Genomic DNA, 27715 nt, shown 5'->3' with positions numbered 1-27715 from the left:
ACCGATGGAACACTCATCCATGTCCTGGTTACAGGCTCCACCGACAAAGCCAGCCGGGCATGTGCAGATGGCACGGCCGTTCAATGGGTTGGTGTCACACACTGCACCTTCATTGCAGGGGTTACTGACACAGGCATCATCCAGATGGCACAGCAGACCTGCAGTCAGAAATCAGAATAGTTCAGAACCAAAGCAGGGGGAAAATGGGCTCATCTGTAAAACAATGTGTGTCTATAGAAAACCATACCGGTCTTGCCCACTGGACACTCGCAGAAGAAAGATGCCACACGGTCATGACATGTAGCTCCATTAAAGCACACGGCAGTGGCACAGTCATCGATGTTCTCGCTGCAGTCGTTGCCGGTCCAGCCATTCACGCACACGCATGTGTGGCCGCCATTGGTGTTGAAGCACGTGCCTCCGTTATGGCAAGCGTTCGGCTGCATCAAGCACTCGTTTACATCCTCAGCACAGTACTGACCTGACAACACAAACACACAGGGTTACCACACGAAAACATCCCAAATCCAGGATATACAGGTTTTTCTGTGTGTAAAAACTCATATACCTGTCCACTCAGGTGGGCACTGGCAGTTGTAGGTGTTGACTCCATCTACACAAATCCCACCATTCATGCACTTGTGGCCAGGACAGTCATCTACGTTCACCTCGCAGTTAAGGCCACCAAATCCTGGAAGAAATAATGTTATTACATTCTCCACGGGTACTCACAATAGCAAGCAGCTGTAGGAATGTTAATATATAAATTTCTACTGAATGTTTTCTTTCTCCCATTTCCAGACCAATATTTTATCCTTTCTGCAAATTTCATAGTTATGTCAAGTATAATAGGGACATATTGACCTGAAGCCGGCGTCCGAATCCGAATGTGATGAATTTCATCACACTTAGTACTGTTTGACTTTATAGTATACATGAGCAGGAGAGTAATAATTTGTAATCCCTTTATTGGTTGTCACTCAGAAGAGAACCGGTTTCCATCTGAGTCTGGTTCCTCTCATGATTTCTCATGATGTCGAGATTATTTCTTTCCCACTATTGCCTCTGGGTCACTCATTTGGGATTTATATCTACATCCGGATTTCTGTGAAAATGTCTATTGCTGAAAGCTCTGTACAAAATAAAACTGCACTAAACTAAATTAAAGTCATATGTTATTTTACAGATTCTTAGATTCGTTTTTGGCTGTAGTGCAACCTTCTCCAATCGTGTGTAAATCAACACCTCTTACAAATGTAAGCAGTGGTCGAGTACCATGATGTGATATATGTGACATTTTGCCCTCTCCTAGGTCACACCTTATAACTCTAACTCACTCAGACATTACAGCGATGACTAGCTGGGACGTTAAAAGGTCTAGTGGGTGTTGGAGTGTTTACACTCTCTCCTGACAGTTCCCACAGTAGCATCAGGCCGGGCCGGAGTGAGGGCTACCCTCCCTGCTGTTTTTGCTTGTTTTAGATTCGCTCACAGTTTCAATGACTTCCTCTCTGGCAAGGGCCATTTCCTGCCTGCTCCCTAGAGGGATCGCAAGAGGGTCATAAACTAAATTCCTCCCTGATGTCAAACAGCCTCGCTTCTCCTCACACCCCCCATTTCTTCTCTCTCTTCTTTCTCAAAGCTATTTATAGGAGGGAGACATCTGACCTATGAGCATACTATAGCAGCAGCAATGGTTAGGAAAAACGTCATGAATGTCCAGAGGCTAGGGATGTTCATGAGCGTGGGAATGTAGTCGTGGGAGTGTATGTGCATGTTTATTGTACCTGGCAGGCAAGCACATTCGTAAGTGTGGTCCCCAGTTTGATGGCAGGTTCCCCCATTTAGGCACTGGGATGGCGCACAGGGCTGAGTAAGCACCTCACACGTGCGTCCGCTGTATCCAGGCAGGCACTCGCAGCAAAACGAGCCATGTGTGTTCACACAGCTGCCTCCGTTCAGACACTTTCCTGGCTTGCGGCACTCGTCGATGTCGTTGCGGCAGTTCTTGCCCTGGTAGCCAGGTGGGCACGAACAGTTGTAATGGTTGTTCCAGTTGGTGCAACGGGCTCCGTTAGCACATGGGCTTGTGGCGCAAGCATCGATCAGAGAGCAATCCTGACCTGTCCATACACAGTGAGACAGAAAGCTTAAGTTACATGGATAAAAGAAATCGTGGAGTAAGAAAACAAAACAAAAGGACAAGAGACTTCAGCATATTTTACTCAGAAAATAAAATGGAATCCTTATATATTGCATGAAATCTGGTGTCTAACACAGTGAAGCATAAATTTCTTGATCAAATGCTTGCATTTAGGTTTACCTCTAAAGCCTCTCTGGCACACACAGGTGTACTGTGGGATACCGTTTGCCACTTGACTTTTGCACGCAGCTCCGTTAAGGCACGGTGAGCGGTGGCATGGGTCCAGGTGTTGGCACAGTGGTCCGATGTACCCGGGCCGGCACCTGAAGGATTGAGCATGAAGAATATGAAATAAATATCAATGGCACAGTGAAAAGCAAGCATTTCTTAATGCAGTCGGGAGCTCCACCTCTCAGTGACAGTCCTGCCAAGATCCGACACAGACCGTCTGCCTTTTTCATTACCACAACTCAGACTGTATATTAATACTGCCTGAACTGGTTCATGTCAAGACAAACACACATACACACACACACACACACAGACAGATGCATGCACTGGGACAGATGTAACATATCATTTGTTCTTCTCTGAAATGAACAAACCCACCCTCTAAATTCCCCCAATATTCCCAAGCTGCGCCATTTCTCTCTGTCCATGCCAGCTCCCATTCCACCATCATTACTCTTTCTGCATAGTGTAGCCAAACGCCATTTCCGCACTCAGGCGAAAACAAGCCAGTCAGTTACCAGTAGGATTTACCTACTTTACTCTCAAGACAAGCATGTAACAAAGGCCTAATATACAGCACAAGGCTTTATTTGTTCAATAAAAAGAAGCTATTCAAAAGACCAAAGAGAACATGTTATAGAAATTAGATGTTGGTCAAACTGCTTTGTAAAGAACTTTCAGTGGTTCATTCCTTTCTCTGTTCCATGGCTTTCATTGTGATTGTATAGTATCTTGATAGACAGCGGTGCGCGACCTGAAACTGCACAGGCGAGATAACACACAAACAGCTTTTGGGTTTTAAAGGTCGTCTCTGGGGGCTGAGCCAGGTCGCCTAGTGTACGAAGGGTAACCCTACACTCACCCGGGGAGCCCCCACTACAGGATGGGCGCCCACATCAAACGGGCCGTTTGAAGCTGATGACAAGGCCTGTTATGGCTGTTCGTCTCCCGCCCTCAGGCTCTCTCTCTTTTCACTGTAAACCAAACTCCTGGGCAGTGACAACAATGGCTTTTCCTCTGCTCTCTGTTATAGGAAGGCCACTTTTTTACTCCAAGCTATCTCATCCTTTATTGCCTTCTTTGTGACCTGCAGCTCCTCCCCTATACTCATCTGATTGGTAGTTTTTGTGACCATGAAGAAGGCTGGTCAGTACCAGTGGGGTGTTTGACCTCCAGGGGGCTCTGGGCCGGCCCTGACCGCTCTAAAGTTTAGTGGAGGTTTTTTCTCTTCAGTAAGGCTTTCATTCCATGGAAAGGGGTGGAAAAACCAATATCCGGATAGATGGTACTTCCAAAATTACCATTGATTAGGATTTAAACAGGACAGCTGATGGAGGAGTTGTAGAGCACCAGTGCTGCAAAAGGAGAATTTCTTGGTCAGTTACCGGGGCTATTCCGCCTCCACCTCCTCCTTCACCTTCTCTCAAGGCCCCTCGAGCATTGCAGTGCCTTCCCTATGAAACCTCTTACATGCTGGGAGGTCAAATGTCAGAGGTCAGCAGTCTGATTGTGATGATAATGTTTGCAAGGCCGAGGAGCTAGGGGGTGGGGTGTCTGTTTTAGACTAGAATGTCTTCAAAGTAGGTTGGAGGAGATAGTTAGGCAGTGGGCTAGGGTCTGCTTCAGCGGGAATGTCATGTCATACTTCCTGTAATCCTCCGTCTCCTGCTCTGAAAACAGTCACCCTATCACTGAATCCCAGATCCCTGTTGCCCCAGCAACCTCACAGACGAACGAGCAAGTCTGACACACCACCAATCAGCCCCTACCCTCCGTCCCCTCAGCTATTTGTCATGGCTTGGCGGGGTTTATTTAGAGGCAAATTAACTATGTCTGGAATTTCTGGTGTCACTGGAAAAATGAAACCAGAGCAGAGGTCTCTGCACAAAGGAAGGTTTGGAGGGATGGGGAAGGGTACGCACACCAAGGTTTCTTTACAAGCATGCAGTCCGACACTTCTAAATCTGATCAATGGCTGTATGAAACACTGGAAAATGCCTCGGCGTCCTTACAACAATCACTCTTCTACCCGATCCCTTTGAGGATCTCACTAGGTGTTCATGTAAAATGCTGAGTGTGTGAAGGAATCTCACATTTTTTATTCCAACTGGTGACTGTTAACAAGTCAACATTAAGCTTTTGCTTTAAAACTTTAAGTGACTGTGAAAAGTAAAGTAAGGCAGAGACACATGAAATAGATGGGTGTTAAAAAGCTGCATTTGGGATTTTAAACAGATACCAGATTTGATGGAAATTTTACAGAGTCTCGGTGTCAGAATTCATTAATGTACAATGTAGGCGTATCAATGTTAGTGTCTGGATCATGGTCGTTGAAGAATGCCTGTGGATATGAACTGAATGTGCCGATACTGGTCAGGCAGCCACAGGAGGGAGGACAGGACAGGATAGGTTATTTGTCCTCATGCGTAGTAAAGCAGCCAAAACACACATTCTTTTGTCTCAACCTTGGCCGTGCCTATCACGCTATTACTACAACATGGAGCCAGGAGGAAAAAGTCTTGCTAACGTATTCCAACACAACCTAGAAATCCATTTCCCCAGAAACGGATACTGTTCTAAATGTTTAGAATTCTGAAAGCTTTGATTTTTTCCCCCCAAAAGCAGACATGTATTTTCAGGGTATTTGCAGTTTTTCAGCAGGTGTTTGACAATATGCACCACGGGCAGCATGACGGATTTAAAGTCTTGACCCCTGAGGAAGCGTGTGCGGTACTGGGCTAGAGAGTGGGCAGAGATGATCATTTCAGCACATTACAACACTCCTGAAGACTTGCGCCAGCTGCATCTGAATACTTCCCCTCTCTCCACATCTGTCCACATCTGTCAGCACAGCTCCAGCTGCCGTTTTCTGGGACTTACGAGCAAAACAACAGCACTGTTATGCCTTCTTAATAAAATTTACACACACATTCATGCATTCTTCTGAGGCAATCCCATGCATATGAGAGTGCTGGTACACACCCAACACACTACCCATGATAATATTTGGTCTGTCAATAAAATACGTTAACGTAGAAGTCTGATAGTTGAGTTGAGTCGAAGACAAACCACTTCAGACACTGATGCAATGAAAAAAAAAAAAAAAAACACAACCACAGTAACTCCCATGCGAAGAGTATGGCTCAACACACACTCAAATGAACACTGGGTAATGTTTATCAAGTTCCTGAGAGCAAGAGTGCAGAGTGTAGGATCATTTTATCGTCTCACAATGCTTCACCCTACGATCGTATGTACTGAAGGAGTTGATCCTAGATAAGCACTCTTAATCAGAGAAATTTGATAAACGTGTGCAAACCTGGGACTTACAAACCTGGTCTGTTCCTCTGGGAGTGCTGGTAGAAGAAAGGTAAAAAAAAAGAAAAGAAAAAAAGCTGACTTGAACATAACACTTATTGTGCAATTAAAAATAAACAACATTTCTTACTGAAAGAACTCTGACAAAATAAAGTGTATCAAAGTTACATGGGAATTGATGAGTCTTTAAAAAAGAGTTTTGAAGGATGCTGACCAAATGATTTATGTGTGTGAATCTCATCCACTCAGCTCCTTATGGGAACTCTATGCTGGTTTTCCTGCTCCTGGGTCAACAGGGCAGGTAACTGAACACCACTCTCCCCAGCAGCAGTCCACACAATCTTAAGGTCATGGCACCTGTAGATGAGAGGCGCAAACACGATGGCTCATCTCAAATTGGAGCTCAGTTCAGTCAGTCATGGTCTGCCAACCATTGAGCATGGGAGAATTCCTGTTGGAAAGATTCCAGTCCTCCCAGGTATTTCTAGCCAAGCATCCCACACCAAGGTGAAAACAATGAGCACACATTAGAAAGAAGCTTCTCATGGTGCAGCGTGATCTTTGTGTTAGATTGTCATAGAACTTAAATATGCACTGGAACGACTGATTCATTCATGAATAAAAAAAAATAAAAAATAAAAAAAAACCTGAAATCTTAACAAAAACCTGGTCTGCTACAATGTCTGGCACATAGCACAACCCCCATCCCAAACTCTACAAGTGGGGAGCAGCACAATTCCTTTGTAAAGAGCCCATACTGACACCACACTGCCAACAAGAACCCCCTCCACTCACACCCACACAACCACCCACTCACCCACCTACCCCTTTTCTCATAGAGGAACCAAGGTGGGGGTAGGGGAGCATTTTGTGGGCCAAATAAAAGAGCTAAAGTAGTCAGAATCCCATTGTGTGAGTAAGGAGGGAGGGGGGGCAATGACCCAAACAGCCAGGCTTTCAGGCCCGTTCTTATATGGACCAACAGACCTCAGCTGTAGCCTGGCAACAGTAACCCATGGCTGGGGAGAGACAGAGGAGGGGGAGCTTTCGGAGACAGGGTTCCATAAGGAGAGTTTCAGGACCAAAATTTATCCCTCTGTATGCATGGCTGAATTAGACATCACAGTCACAACCAATAAAACTGAAAATGAATGAGTTTTCCCAGAGAAATTCCAAGGTTTGTATATAACAATGGGACTAACAATGGGAACAACATGCCTATTGATTGATATTTCCACCAACAAACCATTAAAGAAACATTACCCCATCCACAAAACCAGCTACATATTCCCAGTGCATCCAGACCTAGTCCATTCTCAAGTCTGTGCTTCTCTTCTTGTCCTCCCTTACAATTATCTCTGCTTTAAAGATTAGGCTCAGATTGGAAGGGAGTGGTTTTGTTATTTAGTGTGATAATGATAATGATGCATGATAGCAGGACTGGCAAAGAAAACAAGCACTGAATGTACAAGCAAAAAAAAAATAGTGTACAGACCTCTGCTCAATCTTATACTGTTGTGTTTATAATGACATTTCGTTCGAGAGGCTAAAAGTAGCTCAGAATTTCTCCTACTGCTAACAAGGCAACCATAACCACATCGTATGCACCATGGAGTCGAGGTCTTCCAAAACATTCTTCGATGGGTTTCGCCACAGAAACCCCACCCCACCACACAAAAATGGACCAGATCCTTGGGAACTTTCAGAGATGGTCGGGCCTGACAATAATGGCACAAACCAGGGGAAAGATCTCTTTTAAAATTGTAGCTCTGTAAAACCATTCAATGAATCATTTATTTCTCAACCTCAACATTTCATTTTCATGTTACTCAACAAGATTTTTTCACCATTACCTATTGTTTCCTGTTTCTCCATGCTTACTCAATCACACAAATAAATGAGCGAGTGAAAGGTTTTGGAATGAAAATGATGGAATTAACTTTGTGCAAGAAACTGAAGAACTCTTTTTTTATCAGTAGTGCATTTCTTCACTTCATTCAATGATAGGAAAATCCGACAAATGGCTGTCTTGCACATTATGTACATTCTTTTTTGTATAAAAAAAAACGTTTCACATTAACTACATTTAAAAAACATTTGTGAGTACCTTTATTATATACAGTCTGGAATTTGGGCATTTACCCCAAGACCAAATCAACCAGTCCGGCACTGCTGCTGTTTCTACTTTCAGCAAATGTATTGCAAGAAATACATATGACCCCCCCCAAGTGCCTAATATCTGTAACATACCTTTATCATGCCATCATTGTTTTATTATCTCCTTTAATCTACATCTAATTAACACCAATGCAAACAGCACCAGATCATCAAACCTGATTTACCTGCATGGCCAGCTCCCACACTGACTGCATTAGATTTGAGTGAGATATTATATTAGGTCTTTATAAAAGTTGAATTAAGTGAGATGATGAGCCAGACATGGGGTAAGTAAAACAGACGGGTCAGGAGAAATCATCACTTCCTGTTCTAGAGCCTGGGAACTAAGGCCTCTTCTATCATTCGTTTCCCCACATGGTCTCAAAGTGCTTCCAATCAGACCACAGCTTACACTGGATCAGTTGATTCAGTCTTTACATTAGATGAATACAAACTAATATTGGTTCAGGCCTTTATGACTATGTCAAATCAGACTCGTTAGAAAATATTGTTCAAAGCATTCCGCTGGACAGTGCTCCAGACAGCCAGAGAGGAGGAATCTTATTAAACATTCCTCTTTAATCCATCAAAAGGAAAGTAGGCATTAAGAAAACTGAGTCTTAATGAGCAGGCAATGAAAGCTCTATTAAAGTTATGCAGTTTGGCTTACATGAGGCTAACTTGTAAAGTGCAATAATCAAATAATAGCAACCATTATGGTTTAAAAATAAACATATAAGATGTTTTGAGGCAACAAGCAGTGTCTGTTGAATGCCTCTGGCCACATCCATCTGTTCTCAAGACACAGAAATTCCACGGATCGTCAAACCAATCCTCAATTTATAGACTCACTTTACTACTGAGGTCAGGGTACCACCATGAACAACACACAGCATTCACTCTCAAACTGAGAAACATAGAGACGAAAGAATACACTCGTCTCCGCCTTGTGGGTTTGCTGCCGACATTCTTTTATCTACAACCCACACTTCTTAGAGACTTAGCAAGAGAGTGACCAAAGCCGTCATCCGTCTGGTAAGACGAGCTTCCACATCTCTTCACTGTGTCTGTTTGTGTGTGTGCGTAGAGGCCCTCCACCTCCGGTCCTCCATGAGCCTGTCTGTCTCGGCATGGGGCAGCAGGCCACTCAAAGGCAGCACCTGGCCCTCCACTCTTCTTTTGTAAAGGGCTGACTTCAGTGGATTACCATCACAACATCCACCAGCTGTCCCCTGCATCCTGGCTCAACCCCCTAGACACCCCCCTATTCCTCCAGCTGGAGCCTCTCTGAATGACACCCTCACAATCTGCCTAATTATCTCGCTGCTTCAGCTGGGACTTTATCCCACAGTTGAGCACTGCTTGCTTGCAAGCACTCCACACAGGGGTGGGATGAGATCAGGGGGCCACTGAAACAGCCACTCCAGTGGGACTTCCTGACTCTTCACCTAGACTCACATTCCTAGACTCAGCACCAACAAGTGCTATGTCATTCTTTGTGATTCAGATATTGGCAAAAGAGTGACTTGAAACATGATGGACCATAGACCAAGTTCTAAGACCTCAACCTATGCCAGTGCTTCTAAGTGCAATCCAAGTTCAACGTTTCATTGTGAGATCAGATTTGACTATATAAGCCTGAACCATTTGACATGGTGATGGCCCACGAAGAAGGTTAACCCCGAGAGTAACCCTCCACCCATATGACTCCGGACTATTGTGATCAAGCACTTGCGGGAGCAAGTTACTCAGGGATTACTTCTGTAATCTGACATCGACTAAACTAAAACTCTAGTGGGAAAGGAAACAAACAAGGAAAAGAAGAGTGGTATTTTCGTAAATGGTAGGTCGTAGGCAGGACAGGTTTGTCTTTGGCGTCAAACCAATAAAGCAGTCAAGTACCATAATAACTAGGGCAGTCACAATAGCTGTCCTGGGGCAGGATTCACATAATATTAGTCACCTGAGACTGCATAGAAAGAAATAAGGTAAACATGAAGCCTAAACAACCTAAAAAGAACACACTCTGCAATTCACAGCAATTCAGCATAGCAACAGTAATTTGGACTGCTAAATATATGTATATAAAGTTTAAATTTGTACTACAAGTTGGCTGGACTATTCATTATTTCTGCCTGTTTTTCCAGCATTCTCATTCGCCCTTTTCTTTTCTTGCATTCCCCCTCCTGCGGTGCCAGGTTACAGGTTGGTATCTAAAAGAATAAATGGTCCTTTTCTACAGTTTTGGATCTCTGGTTACGCCGCGTTCCCTGGAGAAAGGGGTAGGAGGTGTGGTGGAGTGAGCTCGATGGTCTCTGAGCCAGTTAGACCACTCTCCTGAGTCAAGCCTCTCGGTATGGTCGTGTTACCGCTCTGTGTAGTATGACATTTACTGTCCCCCTTTTCTACTGGAAGCTTTTGCTTAAAAACACACACACACACTTCTCTGAAGGTAGAAATATACAACATCTTTCAGGACAACCACTTTTCATTTAGAGTTTAATTACTTACATACCCTCTTATGACACCAAAAGAGTCTCTGTGCTCAAGAATGCAGGATACAGGTCAAAGGAGGTTCATAAACCCTGTTAAATATTTACCTACACGTTTTAATACCACTCAACCTGATGTGTGATGCATAATGATTAAAAGACAGAGCCGGCTGTTCATATTCTATTTATGTGCTTTCTGCTTGAGTGTCTTGAACTTTAGTTGAGATCTGAGAACAGAAAAAAACCTGCTCACCCTTTTATCTACCCGACTTCCCCTTAGAAGAACCAATAATGAGAATATAGATCTAATACGGCATGTGGTTTCCCCTGCAGAAGTTCTTTACTAGTAATGTAGAAAACCCAATGTTGGGTCTATGAGAAAAACTCTTGAATCTTCGCCGCTCAGCTCTGTGCTTGTTTTGGATTCTGTCTCGCTTGGATAAAAGCATCTTGTCAAGATGATTAAATGTAATTATAGAAATGCTTATTCACCTGCCCCTTGGGTGTGAGTGTGCATAACATTACAGGGTTTGACCCAAACTGAGAGCCCATTCTTCATGAGCTGGTCAGTAACCAGGTAATAACAGTGCGCCTGAGGATACAACATTCACCAGGAACAAAAGCCTGAACTTAGAAGAAAAGAAAAAAAATGCCTTGAGGGACAGAAAGCAAAGACAAAAGCGAATGGGTTACGGATAAAGTAAGCGTTAAAGGACTCACTGCATGCCTGTCGGTTTAAACATTAGATTAGAAACAATAATGTCGGGCTTTTAAATAAATGCCATTTTGAAGTAAACTTACTCTTGCTATGTTACATGATAAGATCTGAGGTCACAGATATTCTCCAAATGCAAAATGCTGATTAAATCAAAGCATCTCTGCGTTTTTTTTCTCTCTTAAATTAAATGACATTCTTCTAGCACAGCATATTTCCTTTTAAAGTCAAGCAGTAGGCACGTATTACAGAGTTATGAAAGCGGCTATAAAAGAGAACTACGAGGGCAAAATCTTATTATGCCGAATAACCACATTATCCCATTTCATTTGTTTCCACAGCCTGCGGATTCTTCATACAGTGCAATATAAGTAAATGTGGGGGCCTTTGGTTTTGAACAACAACTTAATTGCTATTGCCTGGTGTTATACTTAGCCACCAAGATTTCCTATATTTTCGTGAGTGTTAGAAAAACTCTAATCATGAATGAAAGCTCGAGTATGCACACACACAGGCATACAACAGTTCAAATCAGGCACAAAAGCTAAAACAACAGCCCCAGGCATTCATGTGATAACAATCACTTTGTATTAGCATACAGACTGAAGACAAAGCTTTGGGAAGCAGTGGAAATGGATGACCCTGAAAATCCAAGACACTGCAAAGCAGCAGCAGGTTGCGTTTTAGCTTTATTTTTCCAAATCCAGACACTTGAAGGATCTGAAATCTTGTGGACAGGTGCAAGCGGCCCATGTGTCATCTAGCAGACATGAGAAGACTTTGAGCAACATTGTTGTTCTTTGTGCCTGGCAACCCATTCAGCCTCTCAGACTGAACACCTCAAAGCCACACAGCATGTTCGCTATAAAACAACAGAGAATGAGAGCCTGTGCCAAAAACAAAGGGGGAAAAAAATCCAAAATGCAAAAAAGAAAGATGATAACCGTTGCCTTGAGGTTGGCAACATTCCAACCTTCTTCCCAACACAGCTGCAAGTGTATCCAACAGCCTCATACACAATCTGACACTTACGACCAAGGCTAAATCACAACAGCAACATTCATTCTCCACAGTTAACCTGTACCCATGAAACAGCTAACGTCGTTAGCACCTACTCCTTTACTTTTCAAAACATTCAGTTAGGTGAGGTGAAGAGGTTAGCGCCTGTGAAGCGAACTACGAACTGTGATGTAGGCTGAGTGTTTGGTCTCCTGTTACGGAACAGCTAAAGAAAAGTTTTACATTTCAAGTGTTCACTGTTTATTTAACAAGTAGCTTCAGAAATTACATCCATTTACTTTAGCCAATAAAAGCGCCAACCCAACAACAACTGAATCTATATGGTGCTAGCAATGTGCTAATTACTGAATAAATATTACGATGTTCCAGGAACGCTGACCTACCATAAACTAAAAGAAACAAAATGTAAGAGAAAATGTTATTCAGAGCAGTGCCATACAAAATCTTTTTTGTTTCCCTAAAGAACCATTTAGTGGTTACCCAATCACTTTGGTTGGTGCTGAGAAAGTACATTAAAACTTTTATGGTCTGGAATACAGTTATTTGTACCACGAAAATGTTTTTTTGGGTGGCACAGTACTAGCATCCTTCTTGAATCCTTTTCTGAAAGGAAAACATCTTATAAAGTTCTGCCAGAAGGACACCACCAACAACAATAGAACACTAAAGTATAGTAATATGAACAAACATTGCTAGCAAAGTGCTAATTACATTTCACTGTTTAAACATTAAGTTGCTCCATTTTAATGTCTGACTATCACATTTAATAAAAAATATTGTTGTTGAAGAACCATTTTGGTTCCGTAAAGATTCTTTAACCATTTTTGATAGCTGCTGTTTACAAAAAAACATAACGAATAATCGTTTCCGGCTGCAAATGTTTAAGGTGTACTGGGAAAACACTGAACCAAAACACTTAGCAAAAATCTCTTAGCAAAAAACTTCATCTAGACAGCAACTTTATGTTTATACGCTGTCTAGAGTTCTTGCAGTAAAAGTTTTTATATGTCTTTGTGGCCAGAAAGATGATGCCATTTAGACCAAAAACAAAACAAGTGTAGGAATACTCTGGAGGACTTAAACATATATGGTCGACCCAATAATGAATAGTGATGAATGTCCGTCAGCGTTAGTTCTCTTTTAAATTATTTTCCTTATGAGTCAAGTGTTACTGAGTAAAAAATCTCTACGAAATATCAAGGTTAATGTATGACTCAGAATAATGCAATTAAACTTGCAGTAGTGAGACATTATTGAAAGCTGGCTCTTTGCTAGCAGGTGCAATTACTGTGAGCTGTGTCTCTAAGGCTCCTCCCACTACATCACTAATGAAAAAGCAATGATGGTTACTCCTAAAAAAAAAAAAAAATACACGACCGGGCAAACTTACATGCATCTCGATTCAATACACATCCCCCCGTTTTCACATGGTCTCTGTGTGTCCAAGCAGCGCAGTCCTGTGGAAAGACAAAACACACAAGCACATTTTATACACATACACACTACTGCATAGTACTAACGTGTGGTGGTGTTTTTTGCGCTACAGATCTTTGATTAAACACCTTTGCTTTTTTTTTTTTTTTGCTTGTTATCTGTGTGTGAATGGATGAGATAACCATTCACATTCATTCACAAAGACTTCAAAACGTGATTAAAGGCTCATTTATGCCTAGAGTCAGATACGGTTCACGCTTTGGAGCTGTTTGTTATCAGGTGAATTTGTGCGTAATTGCGCAAAGACTCCGAAGTGGTAACTTTCCACGCAGGTCAGTGCTCGCCTGGTGACCAGTACACTTCCAGATTTGTGTCGAAATGACATTAATATCGCTTCATGTCATATATTCCATACGTCGTTGCATCTACTAATGGGTTTTTATTCAGTTTAACGTGAGCACGGGCGCATCAGCTTTATTCAATGGAATTGCGCCAAACGCACAAAATATCATTTCGTAGCATTCATCGTGACCTCACTGTGCTAGAGTTTACTATTTTTAACTTCAAAGCTGTGTTTTCTAAAAGCATTTTTGTAAATTGGAGTGACTTTCCCATCCCCCTCGTTGCACCGCAATACAAAGTTCAGTTCTTAATGGCTCTTTGTTCGTAAAACACACAGCGGGCAAAGTTACAACTCATCGACCTAAATCCTTATCCAAATCCTGTATAGATCCAATATAGAGCTCATATTCTAGCGCAAACTGCGTAGATCATGTAACACGCTTGCTTTAGAAGCACGTTAAATACCCACGTGTGTGTGTGAATGTATTGTGGAAGTGAGTCGTGATCAGTGTTGCCAGATCGCCCGTTTGCAAACCCAAATACTGTAATGTTGTATGCAAATTCTGGTAAAAACCAAGCCAATCATGTGTTAAATCATACTTTTGACTCTTTATTCTGTAACCGTGATGTTTAAACGCGCGGAAATCTTTGAAAACACCTCCAATCTGGCAACCCAGTTGCTCAACATGTTGCCGATTTCACCTCAGGCGCTTTATTCACGATGGAGTATTATTTTCTCACGGTCTTCCACATAGTCACTCACTCAAAACAGTGCAATTGTATTGATACTCAGATGCCTACGCACATCAGCCCTACCTGCTTGCACACTCTCAGAAACTTTCATTAAAAGCAAAGAAAGAAAATCCAGTAGCACCGAAATGCCCCTAATACGTACATATGCACTATGCATGGATATTGTGGGTTCCTCTAATAATACATACATAGATAATATACAGATTTAATATAAATACTGCATATGATAGAATTTAATGCACTGTGATTGATGTGATAAGTAAATTGCGTGTTGCGCGAGAGCTTTGACTCCTGCGAAACTCCACTCGAGCGCGTGAGCTCGCTCAGGATGCACGCACCAAGCAGAAGCAAATTATACTGCGCTTGTGATTTGCATATAATAAAAACAGGTTATTACAAAATTGCTAAAGAGTCGCGAGAACGATAAACAGATACATCATGCATTCTTGCTGTTGACTATCTTCCACCTACAGTGATGAACTTAGCAACTGAAGGACGTTGAATAAAGCATATAGGACTCCGAAATGGGTAACAAAATAAGATTTTCTCGGTTAACATGCATGGGTAAATGTAAAACACGCACTGTTTGTTTTTTAACTAATACAGAATATTTCGCACACACAGAGAAAAAAAAGGAGAAGCACGAGCGTTTCTTCCATCGCATCCACACCGCGCGCGAGCAGGTTGTCTGCAACTCTTTCTTTTTCTTTCTTTCTTTCAAAGATGCAGCAAAGACAAGTATTGAAACTCACCTTCACAAATCTGCACAAGTCCCAAAACTGACAGCACTACCCAAAATCTGTAATTCCTCATATTTGTGGACATCTTATCCATCTCCTCTGTTGAAAGCGTCAGCAATAATACATCCTTTTAAAAAACGAGAAAAAGACTGAAGTTCCCAGGGATCACTTTGAGAAAAAGCAGCCTCATAGAGTGGGTTTGTTTTTCTTTTTTCTTTCTTTCTTTTTTCTTTTTTTAAAAAAGTAATCGTCTTTTCGGCGTTTAGTCCAGTGCCGTATTTCCTCAGTGCAGCTCGGCCCCGGTCGCGGTGCGACTCCGATCACCTCCAGTAACTTTTGGGGAAAGTTTCTCCAACTCCTTCCCTCCTGCACTGAGATATCACTCCGCCCCTTCTCAGGCCTCAGTGCAATAAAGACCGCAGTGAGAGGCAGGATATCCCTCCGCCTACTGAATAGAGGTGGAAAGCGCTTTACTTCGTTATCTAACGCTAATATTTGTACTTCTCGGAATAATGTAAGCAATATAAAACAATATTTGTACCATTCTTTTATTTTGTGTATTTACTTTATTGCATTTCAACGCTTATTTTTACTCCATATATTTTCACTGTTGCTTCTTACAAAACATTAAAGATCGTAACACAGATATTAAACTTTTATTTAACTTCTTAAACAGCTACCGGCTTATTACTTTCATCATGTAACAAACGTACACGTTAAAAAATGTTTGTATATTTTCTTTATTTAGATTATTAAGAATTTAAAGGAAAGGTTAAGATCTTAACTCCGCCCCCAAACACCGAGAATATTCAAGTCGCTCGAGCTGTTATGAAAATGAAGGTGTGATTATTTTCTTTTCACTTTCCTTCTTCCATACTTCTGTTCCTTCCATCTTTTCATTTTTGTATTGCTTCCTTCTCTTCTTCCTTCCCTTCTGGTTTACTTTCCTAATCTTTATTTCTTCCTTTCTTCCTGTTCATGCTTGCTTTTTTCTTTCCCCCCTTTCCTTCCATCTGTTCATCCCAACATTTTGTCCTTCCTTCCTTCCTTCCTTCCTTTCCCTTTGAATTTCTTTTCTTTTTTAATTTTGTCCTTCCTTCCTTCCTTCCTTCCTTCCTTCCTTCCTTCCTTCCTTCCTTCCTTCCTTCCTTCTGTGGATACCAACTTTTTCCTTTTCCCAAACATCTTTTCTTTCCTTTTCCTTCCTTCCTTCCTTCCTTCCTTCCTTCCTTCCTTCCTTCCTTCCTTCCTTTTTACTTTTTCTCTCCTTATTTCATCCACTTTTCATCCTACCATGTCTCTTCTTTACTTTTCTCATTGATTATAGCCCCAGCCTTTTTAATACTTGTTGTGCGATCACTCAAGCAAAAATTGGAAAAAATCTGTTATTAATCATTCACTTCTTGGATGTACATACTTGAGTACGTTTTTGGACTTTCACTCAGTGAAGTGACTGGGATTTGGACACACGTCCCACACTTTCACTTCAATTTAAATCTTCAGTACTTTTTCCACACGGCCTGTTCCAAATAAAAAAGTGAAAGGCTTTCATGGCAGAGATTGAGCAAAGCATTACCACACAAACGTCCCAGATTTTATGAGAGAAGTTATGTGTTCAGGTTCCTTGATCCAGAAAAAATAAAATCTCTCTGAGCCTTTCTGAGACACACAGGGTTATTAGTTTAATAACTTGTTTGCTTCAAACATATTCAGAGGGGGAATAAAAAAGGCAAGATCTGGACAAACCAGAGCAAACTGAAGCAGATGTCCCTTCATTTGAGTGCAAGTCCTAACTGTTCTGGTTGTAAAACCTGGTAATGCATGGTAATTCAGAAAACACAGCTCAGAAAGTCTGAAACGGAGAGCCTGTGCCGCTTTGATCTGACCTGTGAGCTCTGAGAAGTCCAGCCGTGCCAAGAATTACACCCTGTATTTGTGCTTTCAGGACAAGTTCATCATCTTTTCATTTTTTCTGGAAACAGGCCATTACTAGATTACTGAAATTTTTTTAAAAACAGTTCATCCCAAGTCTTCATCAAAGAAACATGATTTACTTACTCACTTGAGTCAGGGCCCCTTTTAACTACAAAAAAAACATGGACCCTCACAGTACAGATTTATTTTATAAACTCTCTCTATATATTTTTCTCATGATATGTGTTTGTACAATAATATTGTGTCTATTTTTCTTTTTTTAGGTTTTTTTTTTAATTCCTGGACTTTACAGTGAGAAAACAAATTGAGTTGTGTTGAAATGATTGAGGTTTGGATTAAACCCATTCAGTTCAAAAGGTGACATGACCAAAAGATTAACAATTGATCAATTACTCAATAAGTTTAGAATTTAACTTTGATAATGTTGAGTTGTGATTTCTACCACGGAAATGTAACAAAACAAAACAAAACAAAACAAAACAAAACAAAACAACAAAACAAAACAAAACAAAACAAAACAAAACAAAACAAAACAAAACAAAACAAAACAAAACAAAACAAAACAAAACAAAACAAAACAAAACAAAACAGAAAACACAACAAACAAAACAAAACAACAAACAAAACAAAACACAAAACAAAACGTAACATCATTGACCCCATTCGAAAGAATTGATAATAAAAGTCAAAATCTTAACTTCACCCCCAAACCCTAGCCTCAACCTTCTGAACACATGGAATAAGTCACGTGAGCTGCTATGAAACCGAAATTTTTCCGTTATCCCTTTCAGCTGTTCTGGGTCACTGATCAGAAGGTTGGGTTCAAGCCCCAGCACCACCAAACGTCCAGCGTTGGGCCACTGAGCAAGACCCCAAACCCTCTCTGCTGTTTCATGACTGACCCTGTGCTCTGACCCAACCTCCTGAGCTGGAATATGCAAAGTAAATACTGGTGAAAGATTTTGGACCCAAACCCCCATCCATGTTATGCTTCATGAAGCACTTTGAGAAGACCTGATCATACGTAACACAGAGACGATGTTGCATAAAGAAAACATTGTGTTTATGATCTCTCAAACTGTTGCTTTGGTTGCGTACGAGTGCTCCTGTACTGCAGGTGGCATTATTAAAAGTTCCTGCCGATTTCCATGATGATACTGAAGAGAAATGTAGAGCTTCGGCAGTCTGGATTCAGCTTATGTACGCTCATTTACCAAATCACAGGCTGCGGTTGTGCAGTGTTCATCTGCAGAGTGCAAACAACACAAAGCAAAGTGTTCACAATACACCCATTTGCTCCATGATTATGTCATATTGTTTATGAAGCACTCATCCATCCATCCATCCATCCATTCTCTACACCACTTATTATACTGAGTCGTGGGGAACATGAGACTCAGAGCACTAGGCAGGGTACATGCTGGACAGGATGCCAGTCTAGAACAGGACACAATCACACACACTCACACTACTGAGAATTTAGAAATGCCAATCCTCCTTCGTTCATTTTTCTTCCTTCCTTCCAATTCTCCTTTATTCCTTTTCTTTTGTTCCTTCCTTCCTTCCTTCCTTCCTTCCAATTCTTCCTTCCAATTCTACTTCCTTTCTTTCTTTCTTTCTTTCTTTCTTTCTTTCTTTCTTTCTTTCTTTCTTTCTTTCTTTCTTTCTTTCTTTTGTTGTTTCCTTCCTTCCTTTCTTCCTTCCTTCCTTCCTTCCAATTCTTATTTCTTTCTTTCTTTCTTTCTTTTGTTGTTTCCTTCCTTCCTTCCTTCCTTCCTTGCTTCCGTTTCTGTCATTTGTTTTCCTTCCTTCCTTCCTTCCTTCCTTCCTTCCTTCGTTCCTTTTTGTAGACCACAGTAACACAACCCTGATGTATTTTTTCTACAATATGTACACAGTTAAGAGCAGAGGATAATAATCAGCGTGTTTCTGATCATGTTCAACAGCAGAAAGCTAAACTGTTGTAGATTTTGATCAGAGATGCTAATTATCTTACAATGCATGCCTTTGGCCTGGGGAGGAAACCAGATAACCCGGAGGAAACCTCTAAGTCAAGGGGACTGTACTGCATACGGTACAGCAGAAGCGCGGCGGAAGAAGTGAGTGCAGACGACAGACCCGTCCACCCTGCCTCTCTGTACTCTTTCACCGCCACGTATAGAGCCTCGGTTGTTCTGTGGCACTGAGCAGAGCCGCTCGCTTCCAGAGACAATGCTGAGCATTTGAATAAGAAAAGGCCTGCTGCATTATGACACAGTTTCTCTCTGCAGGAGGCGCAGGAGGAGAAGAGGGGGAGCGCCGAAAACATTCAGAGATTTGCTCTGACCCCCCACTCGCCACCGTCCCCACACGTCCTCGAATAAATTAACCGCAAGCGAGCGTGGGTTAAGTGAAGCGAAGTTCGTTATAGAGAGGCTTGAATATAAAAAGAAATCTTACACTCACCCTCACCAGGCACCTGGAACACTTTGGCCCTGGAGTGTGGTATTGTTGTGTTTACTACACAAGGTTTGTACGCTCTATAGTTTTAACACACTTAATAAACCCGCTGACATATTTACGAGATTCAGCCTCCTTTACTCCAGGACGTTTGTCAACAGACTCTCTTTTCTTCTGGTGTTTTGTATTCTGAATGTACATGTTTTTTTTTAGTGAAGAATAAGAAGACAAAACAAGTCACGTTTGTCAATTTGACTGAAACGCAAAGCGCTGCTGTTTACATCATTAGGGTTTTGTTGCGGCTTTTTCTTGAATAAAAAGCACAGCACTCTTTAACGATGTCAATCAAAGTGTGAGTTAAACTGAAACGCTGTAATTATCCGGCTTCATGCAGAGTAATTCTCATACTTGTGGTCATAATTGTAGACTGGTATAATTTGTGAGATTATTAATCACATACAGTGACAATGAAATGATTTTGTTTTATGGCACGTAACGAGTGACGTTCTCTTGATTAAATGAACATGGACAAATGTCTTTGTCTTTACTTTCAATTTTCCTTTCTTCCTTTTCTTCTGTTCCCACCTTCCTTCTCTTATTTCTTCCTTTTCCTCCTTTCGTTAGTTAGTTTGTTAATAAGTTCCTTCCTTCCTTCCAATCCTCATATCTTACTTTTCCTCTGTTCGTTAGTTAGCTCCTTTCTTCGTTATTCCTTCATATCTTCCTTTTTGTTCATTTGTCCCAATTGTTCCTTTCAATCCTACTTTCTTTCTTTTCCTTCTGTCCCCTCCTTTGATCCCTAGGTTCTTCCTTCCAATACTCATATCTTCCTTTTCCCTCTTTTCTTCCTTCCTTCCTTCCTTCCTTCCTTCCTTCCTTCCTTCCTTCCTTCCTTCCTTCCTTCATATCTTCCTTTTCCATCTGTTCCTTCCTTCCCGTATATCTTCCTTTCCCTCTGTTTGTTCATTCATTACTTTGTTCCTTTGTTTGTTCCTTCATACCCTCTTTTCTGTCTGTTCCTCTGTTCTTTCCTTCCTTCCTTTCTCCATATCTTCCTTTTTATTCTTTCACTCCTTCCTTCCTAACTTCCTTCCTTCTTTCCTTCCTATCTTTTCCTTCCTTTCCTTATATCTTCTTTTTCCTCTGTTCATTAGATAGGTCCTTCCTTCCTTCCTTCCTTCCTTCCTTCCTTCCTTCCAATCCTTATATCTTCCATTTCCTTCTTCCTTCGTTCATGTGTTCGTTTGTTCACTCGTTCGTTCGTTCCTTCCTTTATAACTTCCTTTTCTTTCCTTTGTTTGTTCCATTTGTTCTCTCAATCCTCCTTTATCCTTCTGTTCATTCCTTCTTTCCTGTGTTCCTTCACTCCTGGAGTAGACCACATTAACCCATCCCTGATGTATATTTCTACAACATGTCCAGAGTTAAGAGCAGAGGAAATCTGTGTGTTTCTGATCATGTGCCCTAGTAGAAAGCTACCCTGCTGTAGATGTTGGAGTTCAGACGCTGTTTGGAAACGTTGTTATGTTGTTATGTTGTTGAATTGTACAGTCGTGGTCCAGATCATTATGGCTTTGTGGTTTTCACTAGAATAAAAACTGATGTTAACAATAATAATGTTGTCTATTTCAACATGCACTTAATCTTTTAGCTGCGTCACTCCAAACCCGAGTCACACGGAAACACAGCTCTTTATTACTCTAAATTTAGCTAAATAAATTCTGCCAAACTAAATCATCTGCTAAATAAAAACACGGCCTTTTCTTTTTATTCTGTTCTTCCCATTTATGTTTCTACTTTAATCCATTCTTTTCTTCTTCCTTTCATTTTTCCTTCCATCCTCTTTAACTTCATTCCTTCCTTCAGATTTTTGTTTCTTTCTTTCTTTCTTTCTTTCTTTCTTTCTTTCTTTCTTTCTTTCTTTCTTTCTTTCTTTCTTTCTTTCTTTCTTTCTTTCTTTCTTCTTCTGGTACCTCTTTAATTATTTAATATTTTCCTTCCTTCCTTCCTTCCTTCCTTCCTTCCTTCCTTCCTTCCTTACTTCTGTCCTTCCTTCCTTTTTTGGCTTTTTCCTTCTTTCATCTAGCCTTTCTTTCTTTCTTTCTTTCTTTCTTTCTTTCTTTCTTTCTTTCTTTCTTTCTTCCTTTCTTCTTCTTGTACCTCACTGATTCCTTCAGATATTCCTTCCGTCCTTTTTTGCTTTTTCCTTCTTTCATCTAGCCTTTTTTCTCCTTTGATTACTTCCTTCCTTCCTTCCTTCCTTCCTTCCTTCCTTCGTATGTTAAATCTTTTCCCTTTTCATCAACCCGTCCTAATTCTTTTTCTTTCCTTCCTACATTTCTTGTCCTCATCCTCTCTTTCTGCTCTTCTTTACTTTACTTAATGACAGTAGATTTTGCAGTGTAATTCATATAAAGAAAAAAAATGGGATGATCTTTTAGATGAAGCAAGATTTTAATCCCATACTTCAGATTTGTGGGTGTTTGTCGAGGCCGGGTTGTTTGTAAAGCCTCTCTGCGGTTACGCTCAGCAGATCGTTTGGCTCAGGTTCAGAGACATGTCCTTACTGTCACAGCCTTTCATGATGACACAAAAAGAACGCAAGTGGCATTTGTTTAGCCCTCGAAGATGAAAGGTCTCATCGTTTCTATTCGTCTGTGGCTGCGTGGAAGCCTTTAGATTGATATTTCATACCACAGAGCTGCTGGATTCATGGACCTGATTGGTGTTGATTTATTTTCTAGAGCAGCAGCTCTGACAGCAGTGAAGCTGCACATGATGGATTTAGATTAATTTCCTTGTGGAGTATCTTATTATTTCTATGTGCTGCATAAAAAGTGTGTAATTGTCGATATGGAGTCTCCAGTCGCAGCATTTTGTACCAGTCAGTGGTAAAGCCATAACTTCAAGTTTTACGACACGGGAAAGTCTTCAGGACAGAGAGGTTTACGCTTTCCAGTTTCTCAGTAAAACAACAAGCTGCATTTTTTTTGCCTCCATTTAAGACAGAGAGAGAGAGAGAAAGAGAGGCTTGTGTGTGAATGACTCTTTACAGCTGCTGTAACACAAGGCGATCGCAGGAACGTGTTGTGCAGATATTACATAACATTAACCAGAAGCCAAAAATAAAATCTGTGCCTGTTTCAGCATTGAGTCTCTTTGTCATGTTCCACTCCACAGTGGTGGTTATTATGAAGCTCATATGAAAGTAGACACTCGGGACTTTGTAGTGTTTCATAAGAATTTGTGTTTTTATCTGGTCCACGAGGAGCAATATATTCATAGAAAATTTCCATTTTAAAAAACAAATGTTCAAAGTAAATGTTGATATCAAACCCAATTCTGCTCTGTGCTCCGAGTGCTTGTTCATAAATGGTGTTTATCTTCAACCAGTAAAATTCTGTGTAAAATTTTCCAACAGAAGGAAAATCACACGTCTCACACTGAAAGCCAACAGAGTCCTGACTCAGACTCACAGCCAGAAAATCATTCATTTCTTTACACTGATTGAAAATGTGCCACAAGTCCATTTCCTTTCCCCTGATGGACTGGAAAGTTTTAAAATGAAAAGTAGAACATGTCAATTATTAATTAATACAAATTTGTCCTTGTGTGGCCGAATGGTGGCTTAGTGGTTAGCGCTGTTTCCTCACAGCAAGAAGGTCCTGGGTTCAGAAAGAGCCTTTCTGTGTGGAGTTTGCATGTTCTCCCCATGCCTGTGTTGGTTTACTCCAGTTTACAAAAACATGTACATTAGGTTGATTGGTAATTCTAAACTGCCCATAGGAGTGACTGTGTGGTTGTCTGTCTATATGTGTGGCCCTGTGATGGACTGGTGACCTGTCCAGGGTGTACCCCTGCCTTTCGCCCAATGTCTGGGATAGGCTCCAGCAGATCCCCGTGACCCTAATTAGGAATACAGCAGGTATGGATGGATGAATTTGTACTTGTTGACAAATTGTTGTGGTATAAGAGGAATAAAACATTGCAGAATATGCTGTTATAGGGAATTCACATCATTTAGCAGAAGGTATTTAATCATATCATATTGCATTTTTGAATTTACTGTAAGCATCACTTAAAGTACAATTTGTTTTTACCTCATTAGACCTTAGAAGAGAAACATTCTGGTAACACAATTACTGTAAAAAAAATCTGCTGTAAACTACATCAATGGCTCGTTACAGATATTCATGTAAATTGTACAGCAACACTCTATAATTGTACACTAACACACTATAACCGTAATACATCACCATATTAATGGTGTTGAATTGTTTTCTTATATATATATATATATATATATTTATTAAATAAATAAATATATTTATGATTTAAAAAATGAAAATGAATGTTAATTTATTTTATTATAAATTATTTTATTTTTTATTCTACATTATAATTGTATTTCTTTATTCTAATTTTTTTTTTTTTTTAAATATCTCTTGTTGGTATGGCTAATAGACAGACAGGCAGAATCCAAAAGAGTTTGAAGAATTTTTTATTTAAGTTTTACATTTTCATTTAAGTCACCATAGTGATGCAAGGTTCTACAAACACATCAAATTTCTTCAAGTAAATCTAAGTAAGTCAGGTCTCTTAGATATGAAGTACAGTTCGTTCATAATTGGCTCATGTTAGCTATTTGAATTCGAGTGAGGATAAAAAATAGCACATCTACAATGTATTTGTCTCAGTAAAGATTTACATTCTTATTAATATTTCACTAATGTATTTAATCATCCAATAGGAAAGAGGCAAAACTGACATGAAGCCAGAGACGTCTAATGGACCTAACGCTAAGGTGGATATTTTTATTCGTAGTTATAATTTATTATTTTATTTGAATATCAGACATGTTCCACGTTACTTTATTACAGTTCACACAAAGATGTGTGTTTTTCCTCAGTGTCAACATGCCTTTTAGTGGAAAGCTGTAAATGTGTGTTTGTGAAAGTCGAGTTTGAGTGTGTGAGTGTGTATGGAAGGGAAAGGCCGGTGACAGGATTCTCGCCGAACTCAGAGGGGCTCCAACATCAGAGAAACGAGAAGGTGTCGGCGGCTGTGATTTACGTCTGCTTGGATGTCATGTTTGTCCTCTGCACCTGGCTGCTGTTTCACACTCAGAACTGACTTCTGAAAAATCACAGGCTAACACATGCACCTTTATATCTATACGTGTGTGTATTTATAATGTATATAATGGCGATTCATGCCGGGTCTCTTTGAAGGTTTTGTGCATTATAAAGCATTTGCTCAGCTGGACGCAGCTATACTACGGACGTGCATCAAAGATAGGCCACATATTTATTGGTGCTATTGTCAGGCAGTATTGATTTGTAGCTCATTCTGTTTGGGTTCTTGTGCTCATTGTGGCGCCTGAATGGTACTGTATGTTTGCCTTGTTGAGAGTGAAAGCAGGAGGTTAGAGAGACTTTGTGAATGAAGACCACCCTGCAGAGAGCCAAGCACACACATCCTCACTATCTCCCCCAGCGGCCTCTTAACCCTGCCCCCACGCCTCTCCCGGACCCCGGGGACACGGCTAATACCCCGCAGGGGTCACTCGGGACCTTACAGATAATTAAACTAACAAGATGGGAGAATCGTAAGTGCTAGGTCTCGCACTGAGGTATTAGATAAGATATTTTAGCTGAGGATGAAAGGCATCAAATCGTTCTTTTGCTAGTTATCTCGCACCTATATATCTATAGCATATCTTAATCCTGAACACTTCAGAGATATCGAACTAAACTCGCTCCTGCCCAAAGAAAGACAAGAAAGCGGTCACACCACACACACACACACACACACTCACACACACAAATAAATAAAAACCTTTTTAAAACCTTTGCCAAGAACTACCTTTAGGTAAGATTTAAGAGTGGAAAAGAAAATGAACAATATATCAATAATGTCATTCATTTTTAAATAAAATGTTGTACTCAGTGGAGCATTGCTGTGGTGTAAGGAGCAGAAAACACTACAGGACGTGATGTTAATGGAAAAAAGTCAAATTTCAGGTGGTAACAGTGACTGTGCTTCATCACACCAAGCCATCGGGATTATTTTACTAGAAAAGGATGTCACTGATGCGATTTATTAAGTACTTATCTAGTCATATAGAAGACTTTTGGCTTACATCAGCAGTTTTAAAAGAATAAATCAACAGTACCGTACACGTGTGTATAAATAGATAAATAAATAAGTCTGTAAATAAATATATAATAAATAAATAATTTAATCATGTATAATAAGTAAATAATTAATCATATAGAAATAAAATAAGAACAAATAATAAGAAAAAACCCAAACAAATAAATATAAATTCATATGAATGACTGAATGAATGAATGAATGAATGAATGAATGAATGAATGAATAAATAAATAATCTTAAAAAAAAAAAATAAAAATTAATCACTGATTTTCCAAAAGCATACATTTCATTTCAAACATTTTCTCCTCAAAGTACAAAGTTTTGAAATATGTGTGTAAAATGTGTGTAAGTAAGACAATGTGTGGACTAAATGTATCTACATTGTAAGTGTGTGTGTGTGTGTGTGTGTGTGTGTGTAGACTGAATGTCCAGTGATGACTTTACCACCCCGGTGCACTATGATTTATGTGGGAAAACAAGCGTCGAGCGCCTGCAGAGAGTGTGGAGAGGATTACATCCCCCACCACAAACTTTGTCACGGCCAATCAGCAGTGCAGACCCCCTGCGAACACGCAGCCAATCAGAAGACGCAGCCGTCTGTCTCCGCATACGTCCTTAACACGGACGTTTATGATCAGTTTCTGATAAAAGGTTTTGGAGATGGTATCACACACAAGACCACATGACTCGAGAAATGTTGTTTATGAGAAAAGCTCTTGAGATACTCTGGAAAATCTTCGGAGCGGGTATCAGATTTTTATATGTGTGTGTTGAAAGACGTGTAAAAATCTGCAATGATGTTTGACTGGTTCAAGAGATTTGTGCAGGACATATCAACTAAGATTATATTTAAATAGTCAAAGATTTGAACTATTCAGCTGTTTATTGTCAAGAGCTTTTAGCTACAAAAGAAAATATGAAAGTCTGGGAATTTCTAAAAGATGGTGAAGATGGTTCACTTGGACTTTTTCCACAGTTGCTGAAACAATCAGAGAATATACATCTATAAGAACATATGCTTTCAATTCTCTTGTGTATAAACAGTCAAAGCTTTCCCTGAAGCCGAAAATTAAATCATGTGCTATGTTTTCTCTCATATGCTCTCTCTCACACCTCTGTCTTCCTTTTGACATAACCCATCACTGAGCGCTCGTCCGTCAAGATGCAGTCGAGGAAGGAAAGTTGGAATCATTTGACTCCCAGTGCTGCACTTCTGACTTTCCCAAAGAGATCTGATAAATATGAGCTATTCTTTCCTTCCCCTGCGCTTCACCCCTTTTCCCCAGAGTCTTTGTTTGCAGTTGCGTGTGTATTGTGTGTTGTGTATTGTGTGTTGCGTGAACCACCAAGCATGCATCATTCTGTGGATACGTGTAATTATGCATCTGGGTTTTTATTGCATTATTGGAGATAAAGGCAGTGAAATACGGTTAGCTAAATTACAATCTGACCTTGGTCTTACCCCTTTCCCTCTCTTTCTCTGTCCTCTCTCGGTGGTTGTTACGCTAAGCAAATAACGGTGAGTGATGGACCTCTCGTCGCATTGTGGGACAAGGTGTTTGACTTTCACACCAGTGCTCTAAGCGCTTATTAAACTCCGCTAAACGGCGCCGTGTCAAACCGGGGCAGCTAATGTGTGGGAGCGAGAGAATGTTTATGCCTAGGGATCAAGGGGACATTTATTTTTCTGGACCATCTCCCACTCTCTCAGAGCCTTTGGCCTCCCTTGGCGGTGGCTGTTGCCCATACTGGCTCTGTGTACCAGCGGTCCATGCCCAGTTGGTGGGTTTTAATCCACGGCCTCTGGGGAAAATTGCTAGCCTCAGAGCATTTACAG

The 27715-nt window shown here is 40.6% G+C and overlaps 1 protein-coding gene across 1 annotated transcript in view; it reads right to left on the bottom strand.

Annotated features, from left to right (window-relative positions):
• The window catches only part of notch3 (notch receptor 3), a 32191-nt gene extending 16500 nt beyond the window's left edge, over positions 1 to 15691 (bottom strand). Inside the window, exons 1-7 of the mRNA XM_058377576.1 lie at positions 15358 to 15691; positions 13467 to 13533; positions 2324 to 2466; positions 1788 to 2123; positions 569 to 691; positions 248 to 481; positions 3 to 158 (exon numbers count right to left, since the gene is read on the bottom strand). Of these exons, the coding sequence (XP_058233559.1) occupies positions 3 to 158; positions 248 to 481; positions 569 to 691; positions 1788 to 2123; positions 2324 to 2466; positions 13467 to 13533; positions 15358 to 15439 (1141 nt within the window). The 5' untranslated portion in view covers positions 15440 to 15691. The remainder of the gene's footprint in view (positions 1 to 2; positions 159 to 247; positions 482 to 568; positions 692 to 1787; positions 2124 to 2323; positions 2467 to 13466; positions 13534 to 15357) is intronic.
• Positions 15692 to 27715: the final 12024 nt, after the last annotated feature.

Source organism: Hemibagrus wyckioides, linkage group LG24 (genome assembly GCF_019097595.1).
Source record: "Hemibagrus wyckioides isolate EC202008001 linkage group LG24, SWU_Hwy_1.0, whole genome shotgun sequence".
NCBI classification, from domain to species: domain Eukaryota; kingdom Metazoa; phylum Chordata; class Actinopteri; order Siluriformes; family Bagridae; genus Hemibagrus; species Hemibagrus wyckioides.
This window is presented reverse-complemented; position numbering and strand designations above follow the sequence as displayed.